Source organism: Pyxicephalus adspersus, chromosome 3, assembly GCF_032062135.1.
Source record: "Pyxicephalus adspersus chromosome 3, UCB_Pads_2.0, whole genome shotgun sequence".
Classification (NCBI taxonomy): domain Eukaryota; kingdom Metazoa; phylum Chordata; class Amphibia; order Anura; family Pyxicephalidae; genus Pyxicephalus; species Pyxicephalus adspersus.
In genome coordinates this window covers 22,638,850-22,665,548 of record NC_092860.1, presented here as the reverse complement: position 1 = coordinate 22,665,548, position 26,699 = coordinate 22,638,850, and the positions used below count along the sequence as shown (strand labels likewise).

General features: G+C 38.3%; 2 protein-coding genes across 2 annotated transcripts in view; one reads left to right on the top strand and one right to left on the bottom strand.

The window, feature by feature from the left end:
* HID1 (HID1 domain containing) overlaps nt 1-8,808 on the bottom strand; it is a gene marked incomplete in the record, with an annotated part of 36,892 nt that extends 28,084 nt beyond the window's left edge. The window contains 1 exon segment of the mRNA XM_072403887.1: nt 8,646-8,808. Coding sequence (XP_072259988.1) covers nt 8,646-8,711 — 66 coding nt within the window.
* A 3,846-nt stretch (nt 8,809-12,654) lies between these two features.
* Nucleotides 12,655-26,687, top strand: CDR2L (cerebellar degeneration related protein 2 like). Its single transcript, XM_072403223.1, has 6 exons — nt 12,655-12,715; nt 12,985-13,097; nt 14,966-15,114; nt 16,130-16,294; nt 18,097-18,367; nt 20,801-26,687. The coding sequence occupies exons 1-6, from the start codon at nt 12,655-12,657 to the stop codon at nt 21,380-21,382; spliced, it is 1,341 nt and encodes a 446-aa protein (XP_072259324.1). The 3' UTR covers nt 21,383-26,687.
* The last annotated feature ends 12 nt before the right edge of the window (nt 26,688-26,699 follow it).

Sequence of the window (26,699 nt, the reverse complement as noted above, 5' to 3'; positions counted from 1 at the left end):
TGTACGTTTTTCAGAAAAACTACAAATAAAAATTGATAAAGGAAACAAAGTTACATATTTAGTTGTGTTGGAAACAGACAGAAGTCCATCAAGTTGAACCACTAAGGAAATAAACATAATAGAAACTAGCATAGTCCAGATCAAACCATATATGCATAGTTGATTCAGAGAAAGGCAAAAGAAAAAAAAGCTTATAGAACATGGTTCAATTTTTTGCAACAGGGAAAAAAAAAAATCTGTTCCTGATCCTGTGAGGCAATCAGATGTCCCCTGGATCAACAGTTTCTGTTATCATTGCTTTAAAATTTAACACCCATTTTTTTCTGTGCTTCTAGCACCCGTCTTTTTCATAAAGCAATCTATAAAATGCGTGAAACCTTGGAGAAGTTGGTAGGATTCCACTACCAACCTCTATAGGAAAATGCTGGTTGCCTATCATGATGATTTCGTGGCTTCAGTACTTTCACCTTACTGTATTAAGTATGCAAAAAGTAAAGTAAAAATATCTGCATATTCAACCTGGATCAGTGACTATCGAAGCAGTCAAGCTCTAAATCTGTATGACAGGCAAGAAAGTATACATTCAGAAAGGATATGCAGCCTAAAGTTTTTCTCAAAAATGCAACTTTCTTTAAAGAACTCCCACATATTTTTCCCCAGATGCTTCTAGAGCTTGGTGAAGAAAATATGTTGTGCTATAATTTTCGCTTCCTACTGTGTACCTCTGAAATTTTTAAAGGGAATTGCTGTGGCCCACAAAAATGTCCTAGACATGCCTCTGCACTTCAGTGGGTGTCAGACACTTCTGGTGTCACCTATGCAGTGCACACGGGTTCCCTGGAAATTGTTTTATCTGGATATGAAACAAAAGTCACTGCAGAGCCTTTCCCCTGTTTAAACTGATAAGGTGATAATGAGTGCTGTATTATTCACCAAATCAGTTAAGAGTATAAAAGAAAAGCTTTGCATAGTGTCATATAACATGGATTGATTTGGGTATAAAAATATAGATTGCTGAAGACTTGAGTTCTGCTATCCAGAGATCCTGTACCCCAAGAATATACAGGCTGCATAACTGACAGTTTCCTAAAAAAAACACTAGTTACTTGTCTGTCATTCTAATCCTCTGCCTATATTATTCCAAACCACTGCCAAGCATGCAAATCCAAAGTTTTTGTTCCACTTCACTTGTATGTGTCACTGTCCCGGAAGTCAGACAAAAATCTGGGCAACTTTGAATCAAAGAAGCAATTGCAGACTACATACTTCTTCTCATAAGTTTGCTTTAGGGGATTTGGCATTATCTCTGATCACAAAGAATCTTGTACAAACAAACAAGCAATGAGATTCCACAAGTTGTGCATTCTTATAACTCCAGTTCTCTTCCTCTTACTTCTCTGCTTTTTTCCTGTTTCCTTGATCAAATGTGCTTTTCTCCACTTTGATCAGTTACTAGACCAATACACATGTTCCCAGCATACAAACTACTGTGATTAGGGTATTTAATTTTCTGGAAGCTAGGTTCACACCAATATGGATGTAATATTGAAGACACCTAGATGTGTGTTGTGCTGCCTGCCCCTTTGTGATAGGTTCAGGCAGCCAATTAATTGCACAAGATAATTTGTAAAAAATACAAAACAACATATGGTACACCCGCAGGTGCTTTAGGGGAGCCATTCAGAATAAATTCTTCACCACTATCTTAGCATATTACGTATAATCAATATGATATATTATTTAGTGTCGTATAAAACTTCTGATATTTAAATAGTCCATTTTTTTACAGAAGTCTATAAATCAGAATAAATCAATAGAGGAAAAACAGAGTAAAAAAGAGCAAAAAGTTCTGTCTGTTTCCAATGAAGTGACAGTTGGGAGCTATTCTACATTTAAAATATGCTTATCAACTCTAAAATGAGCTTTACCGCATGCTACAACACCTTGAAGATTCATGGATATCCAAAGGCAATAAGCAACAGAAACTTCCCCCTTCCCAAAACACTGAATGAAAGGAGGGTGGGAGAAGATGATCATCTATTTAATTTTACCAGCTTTATCCAATAGCAGTGTCCAGGCAAGGGTTACGTCATTATTCCCTCTGGACCGATCTCAAAACTGGTTGAGTATACTGAAGCTAGGTACACACTTCCAATAATTATCGTTAGAAAACAAACGATTACGACCGATCAACGATTATACTTGAACGATCATATTGTGCACAATTCTGTACATGCTGTAACGATACTATTGTTCAAATATAATCCACCAATAGTGTACACACGCTAGATACAATCATTTGAACGATGCAGGAAGTAACATGTACAGGAGAAAGTGTATTGCAGAAACATGCACGATCACTGAACGACTGTACACACGATAGATAGTGAACAATCGTCGGCCAATCAGATCTGCCTTGGCGATCCTTAATTTCCAACGACAATCCTTGTTCGTCGCCGTCATTGGTCAGTCGTTGGTCAACTTTTTTGTGAACGATTTTCGGCCGATCGGATGTTCGTTTCCAACGATAATTTTTGGTAGTGTGTACGCAGACTTAAATCTTGTAAAACTGATCCTGCTGTATGTTGAGGATGTTTTCTTGCGGAAGCTGGGATAGAATTCTGAAAGATTTATTAAGATGTTATCCCTACTGCACTATGAAGAATATGAACCAGTACTGATACAATCTGGGGTGCATCCCCTATGTAAGATTGCACTCAGACAGGTGCTCCATCCCAAAATGTGTTTGCATTTCATTTAAAAAGAAATATTGATTACAAGTGATTTTCTGTATAATCTATGCAGAATATGTTCCAGCAGGACATTTTCCTGGCATAAGTGAAGCTAGGCAAACTTCCCAGGGTACCTGCTTGCAGAGACAGTAAAAAATACCTGCAGCGCTCTCTGTACCCTTTCCCAGTTTTGCAGTTCTCACCTGCCACTGACTTCTACATTGTGCTATACTACTGCTCACACCCTCAGGGAAAGTTCCTAATCAAATCTGAAGAGGAGAGTGACTGGGTGTCAGACTTTTGCAGACAATTAGATTGGGTAATATGCTTGAATGTCTTAAAACCTGTGAGCCACAATTTTACAATTTACCTTTGCTTGAGGCAATGGTTCAACCTAATATTTTTGACTAGACAGTAAAACGAACTGCTGTTATATGGGTCACAGAATGAGACTGACAGCTTTATTGGCAAAGCATATCCAACATCAGCAGGGTGGAGTTATAAACTGGTCTTGTTACTGGCAGAAGAATAAAACATTTCCTGCAATTGTCCTTGTGTACGTTGGTGCAGAGAATTTTACCCAAAATGGCATACTGCAAAAGCACTGGCTATATGGTAAGAGATCATGTGTTTGTGTGAGGTGCGAACCCAATGAGAAAGAGAAGAGTCTCCTGTGACCTTCACCTCAAACACCAAATCTTAAAGAAGATCATTGATAGTTACTATTGATGACCAAATAAATAATATTAACTTGTAAATTTAGAGTACCGATATATTATGCAGTCCTTCACAAAGCCCATAATCATATCACTAATAGTTCCTCCAAGGAGTTCCCATTTGAATGTCCCTATCATAGTCATAAGTCATTAACAAAGTCTGGAGCATTTTTTAGAAGTAAGGCAATTACCCTGATCATGTTTTTGGGATGTTGGAGGAAACTGGAATGCTCAGAGGAAACCCACACAAATACGGGGAGAACATACAAACTCCGTGCAGATAATGTCCTGGCTGAGAATGAAACCTGGGGCCCTAGTACTGAAAGGCCAGAGTGCTAACCTCCGAGCCAACTCTACTGCCAAAACTTTCTACAGAAAGAAATGCTAGTTCACTGGCTCTCCTTCTTATTCATAGGATTCAACATTTTCAATGAGTCACACAGAAATGAAATTCTGACACTTCTCTCATACTCTTTAATTAGCAAAAAAGGCAATGGTTATGTCTTATTGGGCATGTATAAGTGTGTGGGACTTGGGGGTGTCTTGTTCATTGTGGGGTGATGTGGAAGATGAGAGCTATAAGGGTGTCCTAACTTAAGACTACAAGTGACCAGAAACAACAATTATTTTATTATTGCAGGCTTGCACCCAACAAACATTTTCTACCATGTCATACCCGTGTTACCAACATCCCACAATAAACCTTTGTCAATAACAAAATATGCAATGGCATGTTTGTGCTAGTTAAAAAATGGTGTTATGTGTGTGCCAAAAACAAAAAAAATGAACAAGGTGCCGCCTGAGCAGCCATGACCTGTATTACTACCAGGAGATCCTGTGCCATACAACTTCAAACAAGTTACTCTGCAAAACAGCACAAAATAGTGTTCTATAAATAATGTGCATTTGTAACAAACAATGATGAAAAGTAAACAATGATGATACATGATAGAAAAGTAAAAAATTAAACATAAACATGTTCTACAACTTAAAAAAAAAAAAAAAAAAACTCAATGCCTAAAATCAGGTTACAGAGTTTACCTAATTTTCATACAATACTTTTTTTTTTAAATTCCTAATAATAAAGAATAAAATATAAAAGTACTCCTGTTGGCTAAGGCAACCCTTCATGTTAAGGAGTAGTAAGGAATGATCTTTAGGACAGGTTCAGCACTGAAGTGAGATCCAGTTATTCCGAGTGACTCCCGGCACCTTGCCAGGCAGTTGGTCACCCGCACTGTAGTGCTGGTTCTTAAAGAACCCAGGTCTGCAGATTTGACAATGCATAGCAATGAGCGGTAGTAAACCGCTTAACGCCATCCCCTATTCATCCTCTACAGGGCTGATGCAGGTAGAAGATACATGCAGCATCTCCCCGAGGCCACAGTTCACTAAGAAGCTGTAACCACACCACAACCTTGCTGCCAGTCTGAACAGAACCTAAAGATTCTTTAATCATACATTCCCTAGAGCCAAGGGGAGGAGGAACACAAATGTCCACATTTATGGCTGTCTGCTGATAAAAAAAAAATCTGTAGCAAAAAAAGATTTGTCCTTTTGCCTGTGCACCAACAATTTCCCTCTATGTTATATATTATACACCATACACCCTATTGTGAATATTGAGAACATCCAAGGCAGTGATCTCCCCCAGTCCTTCTTAGCGGGGTGCACTACCCGCCATTTTACAGTAACCACCCAAAAACAGCCAACATTGGGTCACAATACAGGGGGTACCACCCACCTACAATTTTGTCCCACCCAACTTAAAAAATGCCTGGGTTGAACAATGCAAGGAATACAGAGCTATTAAAGTAGAACTATAGTTCTTGCAAAAAAAAAATTGTGATCAGACAGGTGCCTTTTTGTAGATGGGACACAGATTGCTTCTCCTAAAACAGGGAGCTGTGAATCTGCAGCTAAGTGTACAATGCCAGATATGTCAGGCACCCCGGCACCCCTCTGCTGGGGCTGAATGAACCTATGTGCATATGTTGGAATTACATCATCCCGGCCCAGCCAATCAAGTTCTGAAACCCAGAACAAGAACAGAAATAGATGGCGACACCCGTGATAAAACCGGGACAGGTAATTGCATTTAAAAAATTGGAACCAGGCAGGTAAGGTTTTTTTATTACAAAAGGGACATTGCCTATCCTTTCTGCAATTGAAAACCTGCCTGGTCACAAATGTTTTGAAAAAGTGTTTAGTTCCGCTTTAATGATGATGATTCACCTAACAAGGGCTGTGGATCTAACATGAATGAGAACTACAGCATGTATTCCTAAACAGAAAGGGAGCTAGTATCCACAGCAATCAATATGGCGTGAGTATTGTAACCAGGGAATGGGAATAATAATACATTAAAAGAAAACGATATTCCCTATGAGGCCAAACGGTGGGCTTCCTTATGAAGTAGCAGGTGCATAGCATCACAAGCCTACATCTATCCACTGTACTGATACAACCGATCCCTTATGTGTTCATCTACCACAAATGTATGGCAGTACATTACATGACTCCATCTTTTGTGATGGTTTCAGATGAAAGAAGGATTGCTACAAAGCTGTCTTATTCTATGGAGAGGAGAAGGGGAGGACAAAGGAGTAGCACCCAGTTGTGCTCTCCTTATCCCACGGACCACCACACTAATGTACTGCTGTGCCTATAGTAATTGTAGCAGAGGTTCCCTAAGGGCTGAAAGTTATTTTACAGTTTCCCCCATGTTGAATAACAGTGCTGTAGAAATGTGTGTACGTAGCTTAACAAGAGTGACCGAATGTCAGAGAGGAACACATCTGATAAAGAAGCAGCAAATGAGCAGCCAGAGAACAGAGCTGAATGCAGCTTTTATATTGTGGTCTTTACAGGGATGACGTGAGCAAAACACACACAATCCACGCCAGAAGTTTGCAGCTCTTGTACGGCTTAATATTCAACATGAGTAAACAAAGGTGGAGGAGATATGTGCCGTGGCTTTGACAAACGTGTGCACTCTTGTATTCTGGGAAAATAAAATCCGAATTATAGGAAAGACGATGCCAACACCACACTGGGGTACAACCAGCAGTTCATACAAGGGGTGAACAAATTGACCTCTGCTGTGTAATGTAACAATGGATACATTGGAAGGTGTTCAGCTTCTCAAACTTGTTCTGCAAGTCTATCCCCTGCATGGAGCAGGTAAGACAGGTGCAATACGGAAAGTGAATTCTCTTCCCTTCCCCCTTCCTTCCAGAACAGGAAAAGGACAATCCCTTACCACCACCCTCAGAAAACAAAATTCGAAAATGTGCACTTATCAGAAGTAGCTTGCAACATCTACAATAATGTGGAATAGAATACAATGTGCCATTCACCATGAAATGGTGAATTTCATTCACCATGCAAGGGTGAATTTGCCAAAATATAAAATACAATATTAAATGTGGCCAGGACAGCCCCATCGCTACGTTTCTACACCCCCTATACATGCAATTGATTCCGGATCTGGCTTTCTTACAGCTTGTGGGTCATTTGTACCGACAATGCCTTTAGGTCATTCTGCCATTCTTGGAATTGGATCAGCAAAACTATCTGTACAACTTCTAATCTAAATTCATAATTTTTTGCACGTACAGAAAATACATGCTAGGAATCTGTCCTTGTAAATTCTTTTTTATTGAACTGATATCTTAAACAAGGTCATCAGGCTTCCCAGCTGTCTTTTGTAAACTACAAAGCAACCCCCCACCACCATGTCACAGAGATCCTAATATACATCCTGTCCTAGGGTGACAACGCTGCTTCCTTTAAAGATCATACAGAAAAAATGTATCAATACAAAGACTGCAAATGAGAAATGAATTACAAAGGCCAATGTGGTGTAAAACTTTTGGCCCCATGCAGACACCCATATATAGGCCATACTCTATGCCAGGGTTTGTCAACTTTTTTAACATAGAGAAACCCTTGAAAAAACTTTGATGTCTTCAAGGGACCCCTTTGATATTTACTATATCCACAGCCCGCAGTATATTATTGTGATGGTCTATAGCAGGGGTTCTTAACCGCGGTTTTGGGAAAATTATTGGTTTATAATCTGAAACAGGTGAATCAAGGGTATATTGTAAAATAGTTGTAGCTGTTTGTATATTTGTCATTTTTTCATTTTGCTTTCTGTAAATAAATATGATAAAGTATAAATGGTTATGAATTTTTTTCATGTTCTCTTCCTAGCTATCAATATCTTAAGTACAGTAAATTCATGCTGTTGACATATTTGGAAGTCATACTGGCAACTAATATAAGGAATGGTGATGTTTAAAGGGGGTATGGGTCCATATTGGACAATCCATTGTCCAATTGGAGGGTCTGGAGTCATCAAAAGGTTAAGAACCCTTGGTCTATAGGACGAATTCCTCGTACATTGCTGACCAGTGGAAAGAATGTCACCCGTACAGATAGCCAAAAAATTCAATGGTGTCATTCAAACAGAGTCACAAATTGCTGGTTGCTCATGGAACCCCGGGTGGGAAACATTTCTCTATGAAATAGGTAGGTGAAACCTTAGATCACCAAATAATTCCATTTATGATCACCTTAGCAGAATGGTGATCTGGCAAGAAAGTTCTTTTATTGATGGGTAAATTTGTTCAGATGGCTATCGCTATTAGATAGTACAATCGATCAGAATTCAGATGGATTATAGAACAAGCAGAAAGCATAGTTGTAGCTGAGCTCAAGGATCAAAATCTTCTTCTGCCTGATGGTGATGTGGACATCAAACACAGTGAGCAAGCAACAAGTGGTACAGTCAGCATAATGTTAAGCAACTGCATGGAGTATGAATGGTGCTGGCAAAGCGTTCACCGATTTGGGTAGAGATGAACGCACACCAGTGGTCAATCCAATCATGTGTGAACCGCGCTACGCAGTATGTTGGCGCTATATAAATCCTGTTTAATATTAATAATATTATTATTATTGACATATAATGAATATATATAAATACACAGTGTTTGTAGGTGAATCTATATTATTATTATTATTATTATTATTATTATTGATGCTGCCCACTCTAGCTGTACAATCCCTATGCAGGAAGGGTCACCCCACACCTGTACGGCTCGGATCACATACGCTGCATACATGACACCTGTTCTCCTGTCTATAGGGAAGGTGTGTATTCGGTGCAGCCCCTCCCCGTGCCCGGTACCTGTGTTTTGGTCGTCAGCTGGATGACTGCTTTCCTAAAATTCAGCTTGGTGTCAGAATTCCCCATCCCGGTACCGGAGCGAGCTGCCCGTTCACGGCCCGATCCGATTCCCTATCGAATCCGCCTGCAGCAGCTGGCAAACCGGATTTGTCAATCAGCGATGTTGGCCACGCCCCTATTGACATCATCAGCCGCGCCCACATGACTGGCGTATGTCGTCAAAGTCTTTAGATTTATCAAGGCCACGCCTATCATGTGATAACCCCGCCCACACATTAACTTGTTTTACTGGTTTGACCCTAGTTTAGAATAATGGGGTGCTGTATCAATAAGCATCTATGAGATATTTATATCCTGGGAAACCTTGTGTAGCCAATCAGCATATTTGCTTTTTATAAGCACATGGCTATTGTGCCTAATGGTAAAACCAGATTTATTCCCAGACAAACTGCTAAATGTACAGGGAAAATACATAACCTGATCTACTTACTAAAAGATATGTAATTCTTTTTAATATGTCTGCCTGTCAAAGCACACCTGGATTATAGCATAACTAGGGCACACCCCCTGACTGTGATTGGACAACGAAGGAGCAGCAGCAAATGGATGAGGTCATCCCTCCTGTTATATTTCTGTTGTTGTCTGTGCCCCCAATGGGAAGATTAATTCTCTCTATTTGTCCCGGTGACCATTGTCAGCAAGACAGAGACTAGTGGGGAAACCTTTACATAAGAATGAAAGCAGATCTTTCAATGGAAACATTTGTTTGGGTGACAGATGACTAAGATGATGGTCCTTTCACTTTAAATAAATTTCTTGTTATGTCTCAGGGGCAAGTATAGGGAAATTTCCTCAATGGGACACAGACTAGAAAAAATAAACAAAAGCAACTTCAATTCCTCCCTACACTTACCAATTTCTTTTTGCGGGGGGGGGGGACTACACATGTACTTTAATGACTTTTTTTAACTGCTTATATCTATCAGCTTTTACCTTTATAAGATAGAAAATAAAGTACGGTAATGTTTTTTAGAATAAATGTATTTAGATGAATTGGTAAGAGATCACGTAGTTTAAAAAAAAACACAGAAAATGTTAGATGTTATAAAAACAAAATATTACAAAACATTTGTACTCACAATGTACACTTTTTTCACATTGGATTTAATAGGAAAATGAATAAGTGATCCTTTATAATTATTCATACATTCATATTGAAACAAATGTGGAAATGTGTGAATTTTGGGTGAAAGTTGGGTGACTCCTTGGTAAAAAAAATATATATATATGTATATATTTAATGTATTGGTGTTCCGTCACAATGCTGCCTTTGCCGTTTTGGCTGTCGTGTTGGAAGTTACTGGAGCCACTGGAGAGCTAAGATGAAAGCAACATAACTGCAATACAAGGATAGTGGCAGAAAATAACAAGTGAAGAACACGTGAAGAACGCATTTTGCTATTATAGGCTTCCTTAGCGGTGGTAGAGACGTACAATTTAGTGTATACTGCACTAGTGTATACCACCCCTGAGGAAGCCAATAACGACAAAACGCGTCGGGTAACTGAGACTATTGCATTCCTCCCTTTGGACTTTCACCTAGATTGGGGCGAATTTTTGTCAAAAAGCCCCCTCCCCCTTATTTAATTTTTTTTTTTTTTATTTAAAATTCAGTACAACATTTTCATCATATTTAAAAATCTGTGACAGGTTATTCCCCCCGTGCTTCCGTGGTTGCCCACAGCTGGGCCCCTTTTTCCACATTTCCACACGTGGCAGTGACCTCCTGTGTCAAGATCTTGGGCTTAAGTTTTTACGGCCCTGGCCTAGGTCCAATCTTTTTTCAATTTACCACCAAGCAGGCGCCATGCTACTGCCCAGTCATCAGCTCTCCACACACCCATCCACTATCCGCCCAAGTGGGAATTGCTATAGTTTTTTCTTACTTCTTCTTTTTCTCTTTTCTATTTCTTCTCATGTGCTCTTTTGGGCAAATTCCTTCCTACCCATTGTGCTTGGTGGGAATGGGTTTTTGGCTTTGCAAAAAACTTTAATAACATTTTTTTCATGCACACTTCATTTTTGTAATCATTTCACTGATTTTCTCATTTCTTTTATGTGGATAATATGCAATGTAAATATGTTTATTAAAAAAAATTATTTATTTGGAGCTGAAATCTGTTGATTCAAAACCACTAATAGGTGCAGTTATATATTATAAAGCCATTAATGTATTTACCACTAATGAAAATTCCTGAATATAGATTGCTTTTTATCTTCCTTTAACATGGACAAATGTGCAGAAATAGAGGGTGCTTATAAATATTCAAGTGTTTATACTTGCTGCATTTAAACATTTATATTTTTTGTTGCAAATTCAGTGTTGGTTCTTATTCTGCATACACAGTTGAAGAGCTGCGCTCAGAAGACATTGCTTAATCTTCACAATACCATCAAATCTTTAATTTCCTTGCAAAGCATGTGCTTCCAATCTTTCTATGGCCATTAGTGGATGCAGTTCAGAAACAGCTGGGCAGACAGAGACTGTTGGACAATTAGAATATAATGCTGCAGATTGTGTACCGTGATGAGCTCATAGCATGCTGAAAGGTTATGAGAGAAGTTTTGTTAGTAAGGCAGAATTGGAAATGTGTATTTTTTTATGGTGTAATTATTGTAAAGAATGATACTAAAAGTATTAATCTCAAAACATATAGGAAAGAGCACTGTAGTGAATATATAATGGAATGTAGGTCAACAGTTCTTCTGACTATCGCAATATAAATGTTACTTCCTATATCTGTATTAGTGCTTCTGCCTATTTTTTAGGTACCAATAAAAAAAGTCGATCTAATATTACACAGTATTTATATAGCACCAACATCTTACGCAGTGCTGTACAAAGTCCATTGTCATATCACTAGCTGTCCCTCAATGGGGCTCACAATCTAATGTCCCTACCATATGTCATTACCACAGTCTAAGGTCAATATTTGGGGGGAAGCCAAGTAACCTAACTGCATGTTTTTGGAATGTGGGAGGAAACCCACGCAGACATGGGGAGAACCTGCAAACTACATTCAGATAGTATCCTGGCCGGGATTCAAACCTGGGATCCAGCGCTGCAAAGGCCAGAGTGCTGCCACCGTGCTGCCCTACATCTATGGGCATATTTCATGATCTCTAATCTTCTCTAATAAGGATTGATGACAGATACTTTACACTAGTGTTTCTTGACCTTTATTATCATAAAGAGAACCCTTGAAATAACTTTCAGCTCCTAATAATTACTTGACCCACAGCTCACAGTACATCAGTGTGGTGGTCAGTGGGAAGAATGCCACCCTTACAGATAGCCAACAAGATCGTTGGTGTCACTTAAAGTGACCTGAGAGGCACAAAATCCTCCTAGCAACCTCTGGAGAAACCACAGGGTTCCACCGAACTCTGAGAAACACTGCTTTACACTTGAGTCCTTCTTCTAAACCAATTAAATGATACAGTGAATATTTTTTTATTTTGAAAGTTCTAGTTCCATGGAATCTATTGCCATAATTTTATTAGCTGAATATAGTCTTACCATTGTCACTACATATTCTAGTTTGACGTAAGATTAAAATGATTGTGTTTATTTCTCAAGTGAACATCATTTTAATACTGTGGTTATATACTATGCATACCCATCGGCAACAAAACTGATCGATCTAAAGATATATTATTTGCATTTGATGGACATTGAATTCCAGACGATGAACAGAAGCATTATGTATTAGATAGTGTGTCTAAATAATTGCATGATTTGATAGGTTGCTGACATATTTCCCATATTGGGGTAAAGGTCCAGGACAGGTGATGTATTGGTTATCTTTTAAACCTAAACGTTCACTAAAATGGTCTACTTCTGTAAGCTCCCTCTCCAAATTTTCTACTCTTTGAAAGTTAAAAAGCACCCAAAAAGAAGAATTTACGTTGTTTCCCCATATCATGTGCCCACAATGCCTAGGAAAGGATGGGAAGAGTTCTGTGGATCACAGAGAGGCCAAAATCTCACAAGAAGAAGCTGTTGCAATGTACTGGAGTGTAATTTTGCATCATAATACCTTATTACCCCCCAAAAGGTGTGCATTGGAGCAGATTTTTTAATAACATCACCATGTCCTTAGACTTCATTTGAGGAAAGGGGTAGTTTATTAAATCCTGCTTGAAATTGGTATTCTTCACAAGTCCAAAAACAAGTGGTTGCTAGAATAAAAAAAAAGTGCACATGCAGTAGTTGCCATTATTACCTATAGGGGTAAAATAGAACTATATGCCTAAATGTTCTCATTCCTCCCTACAGATCTACATCTGGCAGCAGAATTAGGCAAGACTCTCTTGGAGCGCAACAAGGAACTGGAAGTCTCCTTGCAGCAAATGTATTTGAACAATGAGGAGCAAGTACAGGAAATCGAGGTAACAGGATATAGCTGACTAACCCATATACCATGTTTGTTCATTGAACTGTTATCATTTAGGGTATTTCAAACATAATCTTAAAAAGCTAAGGATCTTTATAGTCTATTTTGCACACTGCAAGCCAAAACTATACCAATGGTTGTGCAAATGTGCCTTTTCACATTTTATTTGTAGTTTATGTAAAGAAATTGCAAACTAAAAACATGTTCAAGAAAAGGTAACATAGCTTAGCTACGGAAGTATAGTGTGCTTTCAGCAAGCAGATATTTTAACTTTCATATAATGTTTCCAAACTTTTTGATGTGACCTATTTTTATTCTTGCTTCATCAGCTTTTGATTATTGCCATAAATATAGCGATTTATACCAGGAAAGGTGTGTACTTTCACAGAATCGCTCTTCCCCCAAACCTAATAACTTTTGAGATAAGATATCAGCTTCATAGGGAGGGTTATTAATACACTAGCACAAATTGATAATGTTGGCCACTGATTGCTTTAAGTTGCGTACACACTTCCAATTTTTGTCGTTGGAAAGGATCTTTCGCGATCCTTTCCAACGACAAGGGAGTGCACGATGCATGAACGGTGCTGTACATACATGAAGAGGGGAGGGGGAGAGCGACGGAGCGGCACCCTGCTGTGCGCTCTCCCCTTCCCTTTCATTAGGATCGGCTGTCGTCCATCGTCCGTGGATCCGGCAGGTCGGTCGTCCGGACGATGGACGACACCGACTGTACACACGGCAGATAAAAATCTGACGTGTGTACGTAGCTTGACAGGTCTGCATCCCTTATTATTAATACTTTGCTATATTTTTCCTTTTTTTCCCTTTTGCTTCTTTAATACCATGGGCTAACTTACTACCGAATAGTGAAACAGAAATTTATTTTCTGGAAAAATACAGTTCCAGGGAAAGTCAGCAAAGGTCATTCACACTGAGATGTCACAAACACTGGGGGGGAAGCGTCCTTCCTTTCCCTGGAGAAACAAAAACTTCATGACGGCCTGTAACTCTGCTATCACAGCTTATTACTAAAAGAAAAAACAGTTTTAAGAATCACAAAGACCTGATATTTGCACAGTTACATACTAAGATTTTAGGCTGTCATATGTCCCCACACTCATTTTGCTATTTCATCTGGATGGGGGCAAAGCCAAGAACTTACTCAACACCTCCTCATACCTGTGAAAGCTTTCATAATGCAATGTCTTCCATTGCCAGAAATTTGAAATTACATGAAAAAATAAAGCTTTGATTTTTGGTTTTCTTTAAATCCATTTTTGCCAACATCATCCATTTGCATGAGGAATGACACTTTTTGTCTTGCTTCTATACTTATGGTTTCCTATAAACTTTTTCAGATTTAAAGGTTTACTACCAAAGTGTTAAACACAGATATAAAGCAGAACTAAATCGGCTAACTCACTTCTCACTCTTACCTCATTCTTCTTCTTGGGATGATGTTCAGCCAACTTGATTGGCTGTGCCTTGATGACTTAACCATACGTCATCCTAGGACATGCAAAGGGTAGCCAAAGTGGCTACTAAAGCTGATGCTGTGAATATACAGCTCAGCCTTTTGCCAGGAAACCTGGAGCAATCAGGCAGGCAAGTTGCAATATTGCAGAAGGGACATTGCCTGTCTCTTTCTGCAATATTGATCTCTCTGATCATACAAACTTATAAGTGGAACTAAGTGGTTGCACTTTACCTCCTTAACATCTATCAAAACCTGACCAATCACTTCTGGATGACCTACTTCTTTAAACATATGTTCCTTATAACAAACTTGTATGGCAACTCTAAATTGGAACCTTAAAATCAAGTATAAATTTGATGTTTGTCATCTTTTTCCCTCTGCAGTATCTGAGTAAACAACTTGAGATGCTCCGTCAAGTAAATGAACAGCATGCCAAAGTTTATGAGCAACTGGACACTGTAGCACGAGATTTGGAAGTAACCAACATACGTTTGGTACAAGAAAGTAAGGTGGCTCAGCAAAAGATTGAAAGGTGAGAAAATAAAACCAAGGGCAGGAGGAAGGAGGAAAAAGTAACATGTAATAAAAGTCTAGGAAATGTTAAAGAGCAAATTAGAGGTCAAATAAGTTGAAGACCCATATAGCTTAGTATCTGTTTATTGTTTTACTTTTTTTTTTGAACTATGATTTAGTAAGAAAATTGCTTTTATTACAGATAATAAACTTGCATTACATAAACGCAAGGGCTTTGGGCTGGGGATGTGATCTATATTTTTTGTAATGCTGTACAGTTACAGATTTTATTTCTGATTTGAATAAAGACACAGCTTTTGATTAAAGATCAGTCAGAACTAATGTGTTATTGTGTCACCTACAGGAGTAAGACATTAGGCACAAAAACAAATGATTGTCTGCTGAATATACCTGGGAGAGAGTGGAAGAAATGCATACCAAACATTTACATAGACCATCCACAATAACAAAAAAAAATTCTTGCAGAATTAAAAAAATATCATAAAAGTAAACCATACTAGATCAAACTACCAAGGTATGCAAGACAATCTCCTTTGAGTGTAATAGGACAGGGCTAACTTAGTCATGACCATTGGTGCTAAACTGGAGAGATTTTGAGGTTATGAAATTAACTGTGCCAGACAGCAGTTTTGATATTAAAAAACAGAAATGTGATTTCAGAAACTGAAAAAACAATACAGGTCCTCACATTTTTTTGGCAATGGTGAAGATGGATCAATATGTGGTACCATACCCCTAGCTTTTTTGTTGCACATAGCATCCTACTCTAAATGACACCATAACCCGCTGGATCTACAGTCTCTGTAAATGATATTTGAAAACAAGTACTAATAGTTGTATAGGATGAGTTGAATCAGACTGTATATGTTTAAATCTAGAAAAAAGGAAATAGCTAAGTATGTTTCACATTAAATTGTATTTTCAGTAATATAACCAAACAAAATATTAAAATTATTTAGACATTATTGTAATAATTGTATAATAAATACAGTTACAATATACTATATTTGCAGTTTGACAGACACTATAGATGGCATGCAGAAACAGGTAGAAGAACTGCAAAGGCAAGTTGAAGATCTGCGTGGCATGGAAAAGGTACGCATCAGGAGGGACAAGAGGGAAAGACGGCGCACTATTCATACCTTCCCCTGTGCACGTGAACTGACCTCTTGTATTGGGTAAGTTCAGGAATGTTAGTGATCACCAAATATATGCAGTTAAAACAATTTTTTTTTCATTTTTGAAATTATAGTGTAAAAAAGTATTTTTTTTTAGATGTACAATAAAACACAATCTCATAAATCTTGTTTTCGGATTGTTGGATCAAAATTTTGCATATATTTATTGTTTACGTAAAGAGGAGCCATGTATTTTACTTTATTTAATCCTAAAAATCTTTATTGTTACAATACAGACTTTGGATAAGTGTCTTTGTCTATATCAGAATATTTTGGCTAGTGTGACCTACAGGTAATCTCCTTTTGATCCCTATCTCTCCTGCTTCAATCGGGTTTTACATTCCCGTAGGTGTATATGGGAATGGAAAACACATCTAACACAAACAAATGCCCGTCAATACAGGCCCTAACAGAATACAAAAGCTGAATGCAAACACGTGGCAGTGTAGGAATGTATCAACAACTTGCATTCTACCTGTATTGTCCTATATTCTCTCAGTGTTCTCCTCTTTTAGCTGTAGGCACCAGCCGTGACTTTTTAGTAACCACTCAGCTTTTTTTGGGTGTTTACTGATGAGTTAGGTCACAATACAGGGTCTGCCACCCACCTACAATTTCTTCCCACCCAGCTTACAAAAATGTCTGGGTTGAACACTGATCTCTTGTAAATATCCAATTCAGACACATAGCCAGGTTTGGTTGTTTTAGATTATACCGTGGCTTTTAGGGCTGACAGCTGGCACTGGTAGTTTAAGGTGCAGTACCTCTGTTGCCCAATATTAAAGCGTACCTAAACTCAGAAAATTCACTTTACATAAAAGGGTAGACAACTCTTTTATGTAAGGTAAAATACTGTTTGTTTTTTTTAAATGCTACCCCCTTTTTTTAAAAAAGGGTGCAGCACCGCCCCCTAGTTCTCGATCTAGGCGGTTGAGAATGAATGGGAATGCAAAACCTCCCAGTAGACCTACGTCACAGATCCTGGGAGGCTCTTGGGTGCTCCTTTTGCACATGCCCGAGCCTTTTGGGTAGAGAAGAAAAATTTGCCAATCTCACGCATGCACAGTGAGATCGGAAAGTTTATTTTACGAAGCGGAACCTATTGAAAGACACCTCCAGACCGATTGACTGCGCTGCGGGATTGAAGGTAAGTGGATTTTTTTTTGTTTTAGGCATTTTTGAATTTAGTTCCTCCTTAAGGCCTTTTTCAAACTAACCCTTCCATTAACCTAACACTTATATTTACTCTAACTTCCTGTAACCCTAATACTAACCATCAAAAACACTAACCCTCAAAATAATCGCTGCTGCAAACCTAATTCTTTACACTAATCTTTTCTGTAACACAATCTCTTCCTGTAACTCTGCAAAAGCAAATTAAATTTAAAACTAGCAAAAAAGGATTGGTGCACTTGGCCAGGGAAATACAAAGAACAATACAAAAGTTTTCCAGCATGCTCTCATACAATCAAGGAAAAATCTAAATTGTTTTCTGTACTCAGGTTTTTGTTACTTAACTTTGAACATAGATGTGAAGCCAAACCACCCCTTCAAAACTATATAAGGTTTCAACTATTGGCCATTTATGCCAGTGAATAAAATTGGAGCAGGTACAGCCCTGTACAGCACCCTCCTTGTAACACCAATCCTAACTTCTCTATGCTTCTAACACTGCCTGTCCTTTTTAGTGCAGATCCGTAACATATGCCCTATGGGGTTGGTTGGGCAAATATTCAGTGTACGTATTGTTTTAGATATTTCCTAAAATTTTAGTATCAACTTTTCTGATTCATTTTTCACAGGTACGATGACTCCTTCAGCATACATGCTTCATGCTTGGATCTTTCTCAGAAACCTATGCAGAGGGAAAATGATTACTTGCAGAGTGCAGTAAATGCTCTACGAGCCCAAATGGCAGAAGAACGGCAGAGGAAAGAGAAGGCAGAGAGAGAATACCAAGCAGTGCTGCAAGAGTATGCTGAGCTGGAGCAAAGAGCGTTTGAGATGGAAAACTGCAGATTACGTATTAAAGAGCTGGAAAACGAATTGCAGGAATTACAGCAGATGAAGCAGGTGAGAATTGTAGCATAAGTGGTATGCATACATTGTACTTATGGAAAGAAATGTTAAGGACTATGGGCCTGATTTATTAAAGCTCTTCAAGGCTGGAGAGGGTACACTTTCATCAGTAAAGCTGGATGATACAGCAAACCTGAAATGGGTTTCTTAAAAGTCATTTGCTATTTGTTAGCAAATGTTTTCAATCCAGGACCAGATCCATTCCAGGTTTGCTGTGTCACCCAAACTTCACTGATGAAAGTGTATCCTCTGAAGTCTTGGAGAGCTTTAATAAATCAGACCCAATATGTGAGTAGAGACAATAATACTCTAAATTCACAAAGCTAACAAATCAGGATTGGCATATATACTTTCTGTATTTTAAGCTGGTTAAGATGTAATAAAAAGAAATTTAAGGGTGTGTTCAAATACTAAGAAAACAAAAAAGCTTCAGCTTCTAAAGGGTTAACATTTAACACACATTGATAACTACATAGTTGCAAGCTAACCATATATAAATAGAAAAGAAAAACTTTAAAAAAGATTTTCCCACCCCTTTGTTTTCGGATTGACTGGGCTAGAACCATGTGGCTCCCTGATTTGTATGTTAGCAAGCTTGTGAACAGAGTTCCAACTGTTCTGGTTATTGACCAATATTGAGATTTGCATTAGCAATCATGCTCAGTGTTAACATTCAATGCTTACATGATATGTATTGTTCCTCCCATGTGCCTATTTAACTGGCAAATTTTCAGGCTCTACTTGATTGTAGCTATTCCAATATAGCCGTCTCATAATCCTTGAATAAATGTTGGTTATGAAAATCATAAGGCATGCAATTAAACCACGCAAATAAAACAGTTAAAACAAACATAAAGAAATAAGATGCTAATAGCAGTATAACTTCTCTTTATATCTTTAGCTAATATTGATAGACATTTTAGTGTACTGATAAAGCCAGTTTTCCAGACAAATGTCTCTCTAATAAAAATCTTGGCATCCAAGAACTTGATCTTTGCATTCCTTTAATGTAATGCAGACATTTTGATCATAAGTGATGTTACTTAATTTGTAGTAAATGGCTGCTGCCACTGTTCTCTGTACAAAATTGAAAACTGGAATTAGGCGTGGGTGTTTATTATTTCAGGAACCTTGTGCTGAAAAGGCCACAATAGTAAATGTGTTAACATAGTTACAACTAAACTTCATCTTCACCTGTTTTTTGGTCAATTATAAAGTCCACTTCTGTCTTTAGATGTCATTTTTTCATGCACACTTTTAAATCCTTAGTCTACACATACAGAGCATTTGCTCACCCCACAATCTTAACCTCATTTCTAGGCTGGTGGATTCCCAGTGTCAACAAGAGCTGAGATTCACAGCCACAATATCCTGGCTCACTTCTTTATTCTATTTGCTGCTCTTCAGCACAGGGCAGTCATTTCTGGGGATGACATACAGCAGCCTGCACAGTCTACTTCCATGAAATTTGGCTATGAATGGTGATAATTTCACCAGAATGGACAAGTGGCACCCTATGACCTCCTCCCACTGGAGGAACTTGCTGGAGATGCCATCATTACCATAAGATAACTTTTTCCAACAGACACACCTTTGGTAAATTATCTTCACATCCAATGGTTCCTTTACATCCACAAGTCTTATAAAGTTAAAAAAATAACTTGTTTTACCCTCCCTGACAGAGCCTAATCCTCTTTGTTTTTGTCTTGTCCACCACCCTCCCAGACACTGCAGTTCACAGTGAGAGGGTCTTAGTCTCAGAGACAGTGTTAGCAATCTTGAAAGAAGTTGGCAAAGTGACAATGCTGATAGCCATGGCCCCTACAGTCACAGCCTACATGAGGTTGACAACACCACTCAGAAACCGTGCAGCAGCATTGTCCCCCTGTTACAGAAAACTTTGTGAATTGAACTTCACTGGCAAGATCAAGGGGTATTTATGAGACTTTGTATGGGGACCAAGAGTAAATGGGTTTAAATTCGAGACCATAGCCTATCCTAAGTTATAACACAGTGTAAGTACAGATCAATAAATACTGGAGGTCAGTGGCTAATACTCCTTTAAGTACTAGGGCCCCAGGTTCTAGTCCCCAACTGGACTAGTATCATGGGGTCTACTATTTTTATAAGGGGTCATCCACCAAAATTGTATACAAGTGCGACCACCATCAGTCACCCCATGCAAAGTAGCACAGTGAAGCACTAAAAGTATATTGCATCCTCCAACATTGGGGATTTCTTTCTTGTGCAGCCATACACTGTCATTCATCTCCATTATGCTTGTGAGGCTTCTCGGAATCCCATAATGTGAATATTTATGCAGAATATTTGCATTTTCTTTAGCCTAAATCTGAGTCAGTTTATTAATTTTTTTTGGATGTTTTTAATATTTATTTTATTCTACCATCTACATTTCTATTTACACAGGTGAAGCGTTATCTTCTGAGCCATGGGGATAGCCTTTCACAAACCTTACTGGAACCTCTTAACAAGACCCCAGAAACAGATGACCCAGAGCCTTTGGATGGAGAGGTGGACATGAGCAGGAATCAGACACCTCCAAACACTGCCGTCAGGAAAAGCTGTAGTGACACAGCGCTAAGTGACATTGTGGGAAGGGACGCTATCAGCCGACATGAAGGAAATTATACTCTGCACGCCAACAACACTAGACGCCGCGGTATGTCTATCCTAAGAGAAGTGGACGAGCAGTATCATGCTTTGCTAGAACGCTACGAAGAACTGCTGGCCAAATGCAGACGGCACGAAGACAGCCTTTGCCATACTGCAGTGCAGACTTCCCGTCCAGTGTCAAGGGACAACTCAAGCAGGGATCTCCCAGCAGAGGAAGTAGAACCTGAACGAGCACTCACACTACAGCTAGAGGCTGCTGACCGGAGGCTAGAACAGAGTCAACCAGAATACAAAGCTTTGTTTAAAGAGATCTTTAATCGCATCCAGAAAACCAAGCAAGATATCAATGGTGGAAAGGGACCAGGAGGCAAATGATTAAAACAAGTGCCCATGGAGAAGCTAGTCACCCTTTCCATTTGATTAAAAATGGATTGGGAGATAACTGTAACTCTATGGGCCTAGATACCCCTAGCCGATCAATCTTGTGGGAAGGACTGGTTGGATTGGCCCAGCTGATAAGTTTTAGTCCTCCTGGGAGAAGACTATTTGCTCAATGGATAAAACATGCACACGTGGCTGATACACATGTGCAGCTTTATTCTCAGAATGTTCTAAAGAACATTCACACAGCAGTCGGATCTTCCAGCCTTTATATTAAAACTGAGGGTAATTTAAGTCTAAAAATACAGCCTTTACACTAACTTATTCCTGCACTAAAATGACTCTACATATGCCTATGAGCATTTTTCACACTGCGCAGACATGATGGCTGCTCGCAGACAGACTTCACACCTCTAACACTAGCTACTCGTATATTTACACCATAACACATAAATTCATCTGTATCTTCCTGCACTTAGACTAGTAGTATAGCTTGGGAAGGTTTTATTATCCATATACTTCAGTAGCTTTCTTTTTAAGAATGTTGCCAAACTGATGACTAACACTCAAGACATTGATTGATATATTCACTGTTGCCGAGCTTTATCTCTCATGATGCTTAGCAATGCAGTCACTAGAAAAGTAAGCTTTATTAGAAGTCCTCCATAACCAGTACCATTTTGCAGATGGATGCACTATATTTTGTGCCCATATTTCTTGCAGATTCATGCATTTTTACAGTTACATGTAGCTATCATTTTAAATTAAGGGCACCTGTCAAAACACTGCATGATCAAAACTCCAAACATTTACATTTAGAACCTGTAGAACCTTTAGAAAACTTTACTGCTGTCTGTGTCCCCATTTAGTAAGATATACATTTTCATGTACCCATACTGGGACACTGCCATAAAACCCTACAGTTTTAAGTTTTAGTGCAACCTGTCCAATGTACCTAAAAATTTATCTTCTTTATTGCTAGTTAACATCTGTTTTGCAAAGATTTTCATATTGTCTCATTTTGGGACACGTCCACACGTCCACGTCCACACGTCCAATGAGGGTGGTGGCAGGAATTGAGAAGTATTAGCTTTTTCATACTAATCTTCTTTCATGCTCAAAAGACAGTTTAGCTGCAGTTATGTTTCAGCTACAAGAACATATTTACAATTATTTTTAAACTATTGTTTGTAACTGCAGCTAATGAAATGAGAATGGGATAAGCTACCTTTGTTAATGTTGAGTCTTGGTTTAGCTTTTACATGCTGTTTTGCTGTGAATAGGCTGCATCCACCACTAGAGGGTGCTGTATGAACATGGCAGATTTGCTTTTCATTGGGTTGTATTAGCAGCCACATCACAGCAGAACAGGATGTTCCTACATGGCCAAAAGGCTTCATGCAGTGTTGCAGACATTTTTTTTATTAATATTAAACCGGATTTATATAGCTTTAACATATTACATAGTGCTGTACAATAAATAGGGGTTGTAATTGACAGTTACATAGGAGGAGGAGAGGACCCTGCCCTGAAGAGCTTACAATCAAGGAGGTTGGGGGAAGTATCACAGAATAGGATATTGTCTGTCTATGTAAACGTAACCTGTCATTTTTTCAGATGCTACAGGAAGTGCAAATGTGCAACTAAATTACTTTTTTAATTTAAGCATTTATTAAAACAGCTCATGCTGTCTTTAGTTTACTAAAACTAACATTGCTTACTAAGTCACTGGCCTTGTAGTATTAGTAAATTGCCTTATCTATCAGAGCTTAATAATGCAGGTTTTATCTCACGATAAAGCCCCTTCAATACACAGTTTTCCTCTATATTCTCATGTACTTATACTGAACATCATATTATACACTAAGCTAATATATTTGTGTGTGCACACAGGTTATCATTACAGATCAGGTACTACAATGTACATCTGTATACAGCAGTGTGCAGCGATGCACATTTGGTATGGGAAGGGTTTTGGAGTATTTAAGGTCTGTGCTTCAGCTTTGTGTTTGTGGAGCAGGTCTGTGCTCCATGTTTAAAGCTCTGCAGAGTCCATTTCTGCACTCAGCTGCTAAACACATAGTCCCTAAAATGTATGTGTTTGTGATTATGTGTCTCCCTGCTAGATCCCTATTCTTTTTGAATATTGCAACTGTACAAGAATACGCTACAAGGACAGACTGAAACAAAAGACTTTACTGAAGACATTAAAGATTCACTAATGGAGGTAATGAAGACTTCTAGCAACAGTGAGGCCAGTGTGTCTTTCCCTATTTCTGCTGATCTTTTTGTTTCCGGGCCTGTCACTGTGAAATTACTCTCAGCAAAATTGCAAATTTTATAAATGTATTCATTCTTGCTGTGCAGCTAACTGCTAAAAGCCATGTTGACAGTACAAGTCATACGGGTGCTGATGGAGCTTAAACCTATATGCAATAAGATGTTTCCCAGCTGAAATGTACATTTTTGATTACATTCCATGATCCAGATCCCTATATGTACAACATCACAGTATAAAGTAATCAGGCTTCTGCTGTTTGATAGCAGATGTAAGTGCACTTGTAGTCTCCCATGACCCAGCTGTTTATTCACTAAAGCCATTCAGCAGACAGGAAAATGAAATTGTATCTTCATGGCAACGTTACTGCTTCATTTCAGAATGGAACATGAATAATGGCATTAGTTGCTCTGCCAACCAAATCTGCTTTGTGGTGTTTAAGTGGGCCTGGTTTTACCACATCTCAAAACCTAACAGATTACTGTATCATTTTGTTTACAGCAACCCTCTCTGATTCTACAAGCATTGATATCAGCTGAACTCGCACCTGTTCATTGCTGGTGCATTGCATTAACGCATATGCTGTGTGTACACATGCTCATTATATTGCATAGGGTGCCAAAACATCCTAATACCATGCACCACAGACATACAGTGTGATGTGTATTACTGCATACTTGATCCTTGTGCAAAAGTTTGAGTATTTTTATTAAATCTGTATAATTGTGCAGGCTTAGCACCTTACTTAGCTTTCCATTGTTTAGAATGTATCCTGGGGGTCTGACAATTGTTTCCCTATCATCCTCCTAATAACCTATTGCTCTCCAGCAACTGGAAGAAAGTGGAAATGCTGAAAAAGTATTAAATAGAGCTCAAGATCAACTTTTCAAAAGTAAGAGATCTTTTGTGAAAAATGGTTATGTGGCTCTAATGATATGTCAAAAATATATTACTTTATAGTAATTATAGTTACTGGAAGGTTCTCCTTAGTTGCTCATTCACACAAAACACATGCAGAAGTGGGCATGTGGATTTTTTACTTTTGCATGTGTTTTTTTTTCCTATTTTATATATTATTATATCACCGTGTTGTGCAAAAATGTCCGAGGCCATCTTGATTGGCCAGGTCACAATAATGTAACTCTTGAAAGCAGTATCTCAGGTATACCGGGAACATACACTGCATTTGCAGCTTAGTTTACATTCAACTTGCAATTTTTGGTTTTAAAAGTATATTCTGCTTTAAGTGTTACTGTGAACTGAAGCCATCGCACATGAGGTTATTTTCGTCATCTTTGTGTCAAGAAACGCAGCCCAAAGCTGATGACATGAACATGCTCTGTAATGGGCTAAGCAAGATCTATGAGTCTATTATTTACTTGTGGTATGCACACTTAGGAGCTGTGAAATATCATTATCGTGTAATATAAGCTAAAACTGTCAAATCTTGAGAGCCTCTCAGTCACAGTCATCTTCATTATAAAAAAATTTAATAGATACATTGGGGGATGGTATATTTATTTTTTCATATAACAAGCTGCACAATTATCATTTAAGAATGAATATTCTCATTTTTGCCTAAGTCTGAATAGGGGGGAAATATTTGTAAATGGAGTGTGGTAAAATTTAGTCTGCAATACTGTATGGCTTAAGATAGTTTGTCAACGTTGATTTCTTTCTGTTCTGGGCACTATTACAAACTCAAATGCAAATAATTTTCTTTACTCTGTCTTTTCTCTCCACGTAAATATGATACATTTATTTGGTACTTAAAAATTGAACATTACCACTTTTGCTGAGTAACTGCATATATCTTGTTTATATTCCTTGAACATATGTTGCTGAACCTCAGGTAGTAGGCTGGCAATGTGAAGTTCTATAATTGAGGGTCTTCTCAGCTGAGGCTAGCATGTTATAAAAACTACATATATGTTTTTATGCGGACTCTCAGGTTGGGGTAAAACCCTTTTGAGAAAGGTGTCAGTATGTCAGTATTAAAAAGAACCTGTCAAATTTTCAATCAAACAAAATATACTTATCTGCTAGTAGACAGAAAAAGTGCACAAAAAGTACAATGTCTTCTAAGCCACCAACCCTTTACTTCTAATGAATGCAGTCCTTCATCTGAATACATATTCTTTATAATAAAGGATTATACAGTGCTGTTCTATTTCAAGTTGCTTTATTCTTAACATAATACATTTTCTAGAGTATTTAGAACCCCTTTCAGCTACTTATACAAGGTAGTGTTCCATTACAGCAGCATTGTTGGGTTTGTTGCCCTTGTACAAGAACAAGGCAATTTGCCTGATTCATTGTGAGTTCTGCTCACATCATTGTGCTGCAACATGTTATGAATTTTAATTTAAAATGCACTATAAGACATGTAAAAAAAAACACATTGCACCACGGCAAGGGTTTAAAAAGCATGCCACCTATTGCATTTGCCAAGGTGTGAGCCAGCTGGAGACTACTATGCAACACCCAACATTTGAAAAGGTAAACTACATTTAAATCTTAGCAGCTGACAAACAACTATAATTGAACACTCCCTTCCCCATTTCATTTTCCCAGATTGATAAGCACCCCGATTTCACAACCTAGCAGGACCTAAATCCCCCTTACTATTCCTTAGATATATATCCACCAACAGCCACCCATCCTGTATGAGATGGTAACCCTTGGTCTCGATTCAACACTGCTAACAACTATTACACTTACCCTTCCTAAAACCAAACACAAAGTGAGATACAGTTCTTAAAATTATTCAACTAATGGATGCACTTTTTCTTGTTGAACTGTGAGCCGTTACAGTACCCTTATTTATTCTGACAGGTTCTCTTTTATTCAACCCTTGTGGTAATAAACTGAAGCTATGACGTCTCAGTATTAGCCCTCGGCAAGCCATCCTGGTAATGTTTTGGCTAGAAGCGAGGCATTTTGCTATTCTATTTGAAGTTGCTTTATTCTTAACATAATAAATATTCTGGAGTATTTAAAAAAACAAGTGTCTGTGTATTTTTTTCTGTATGA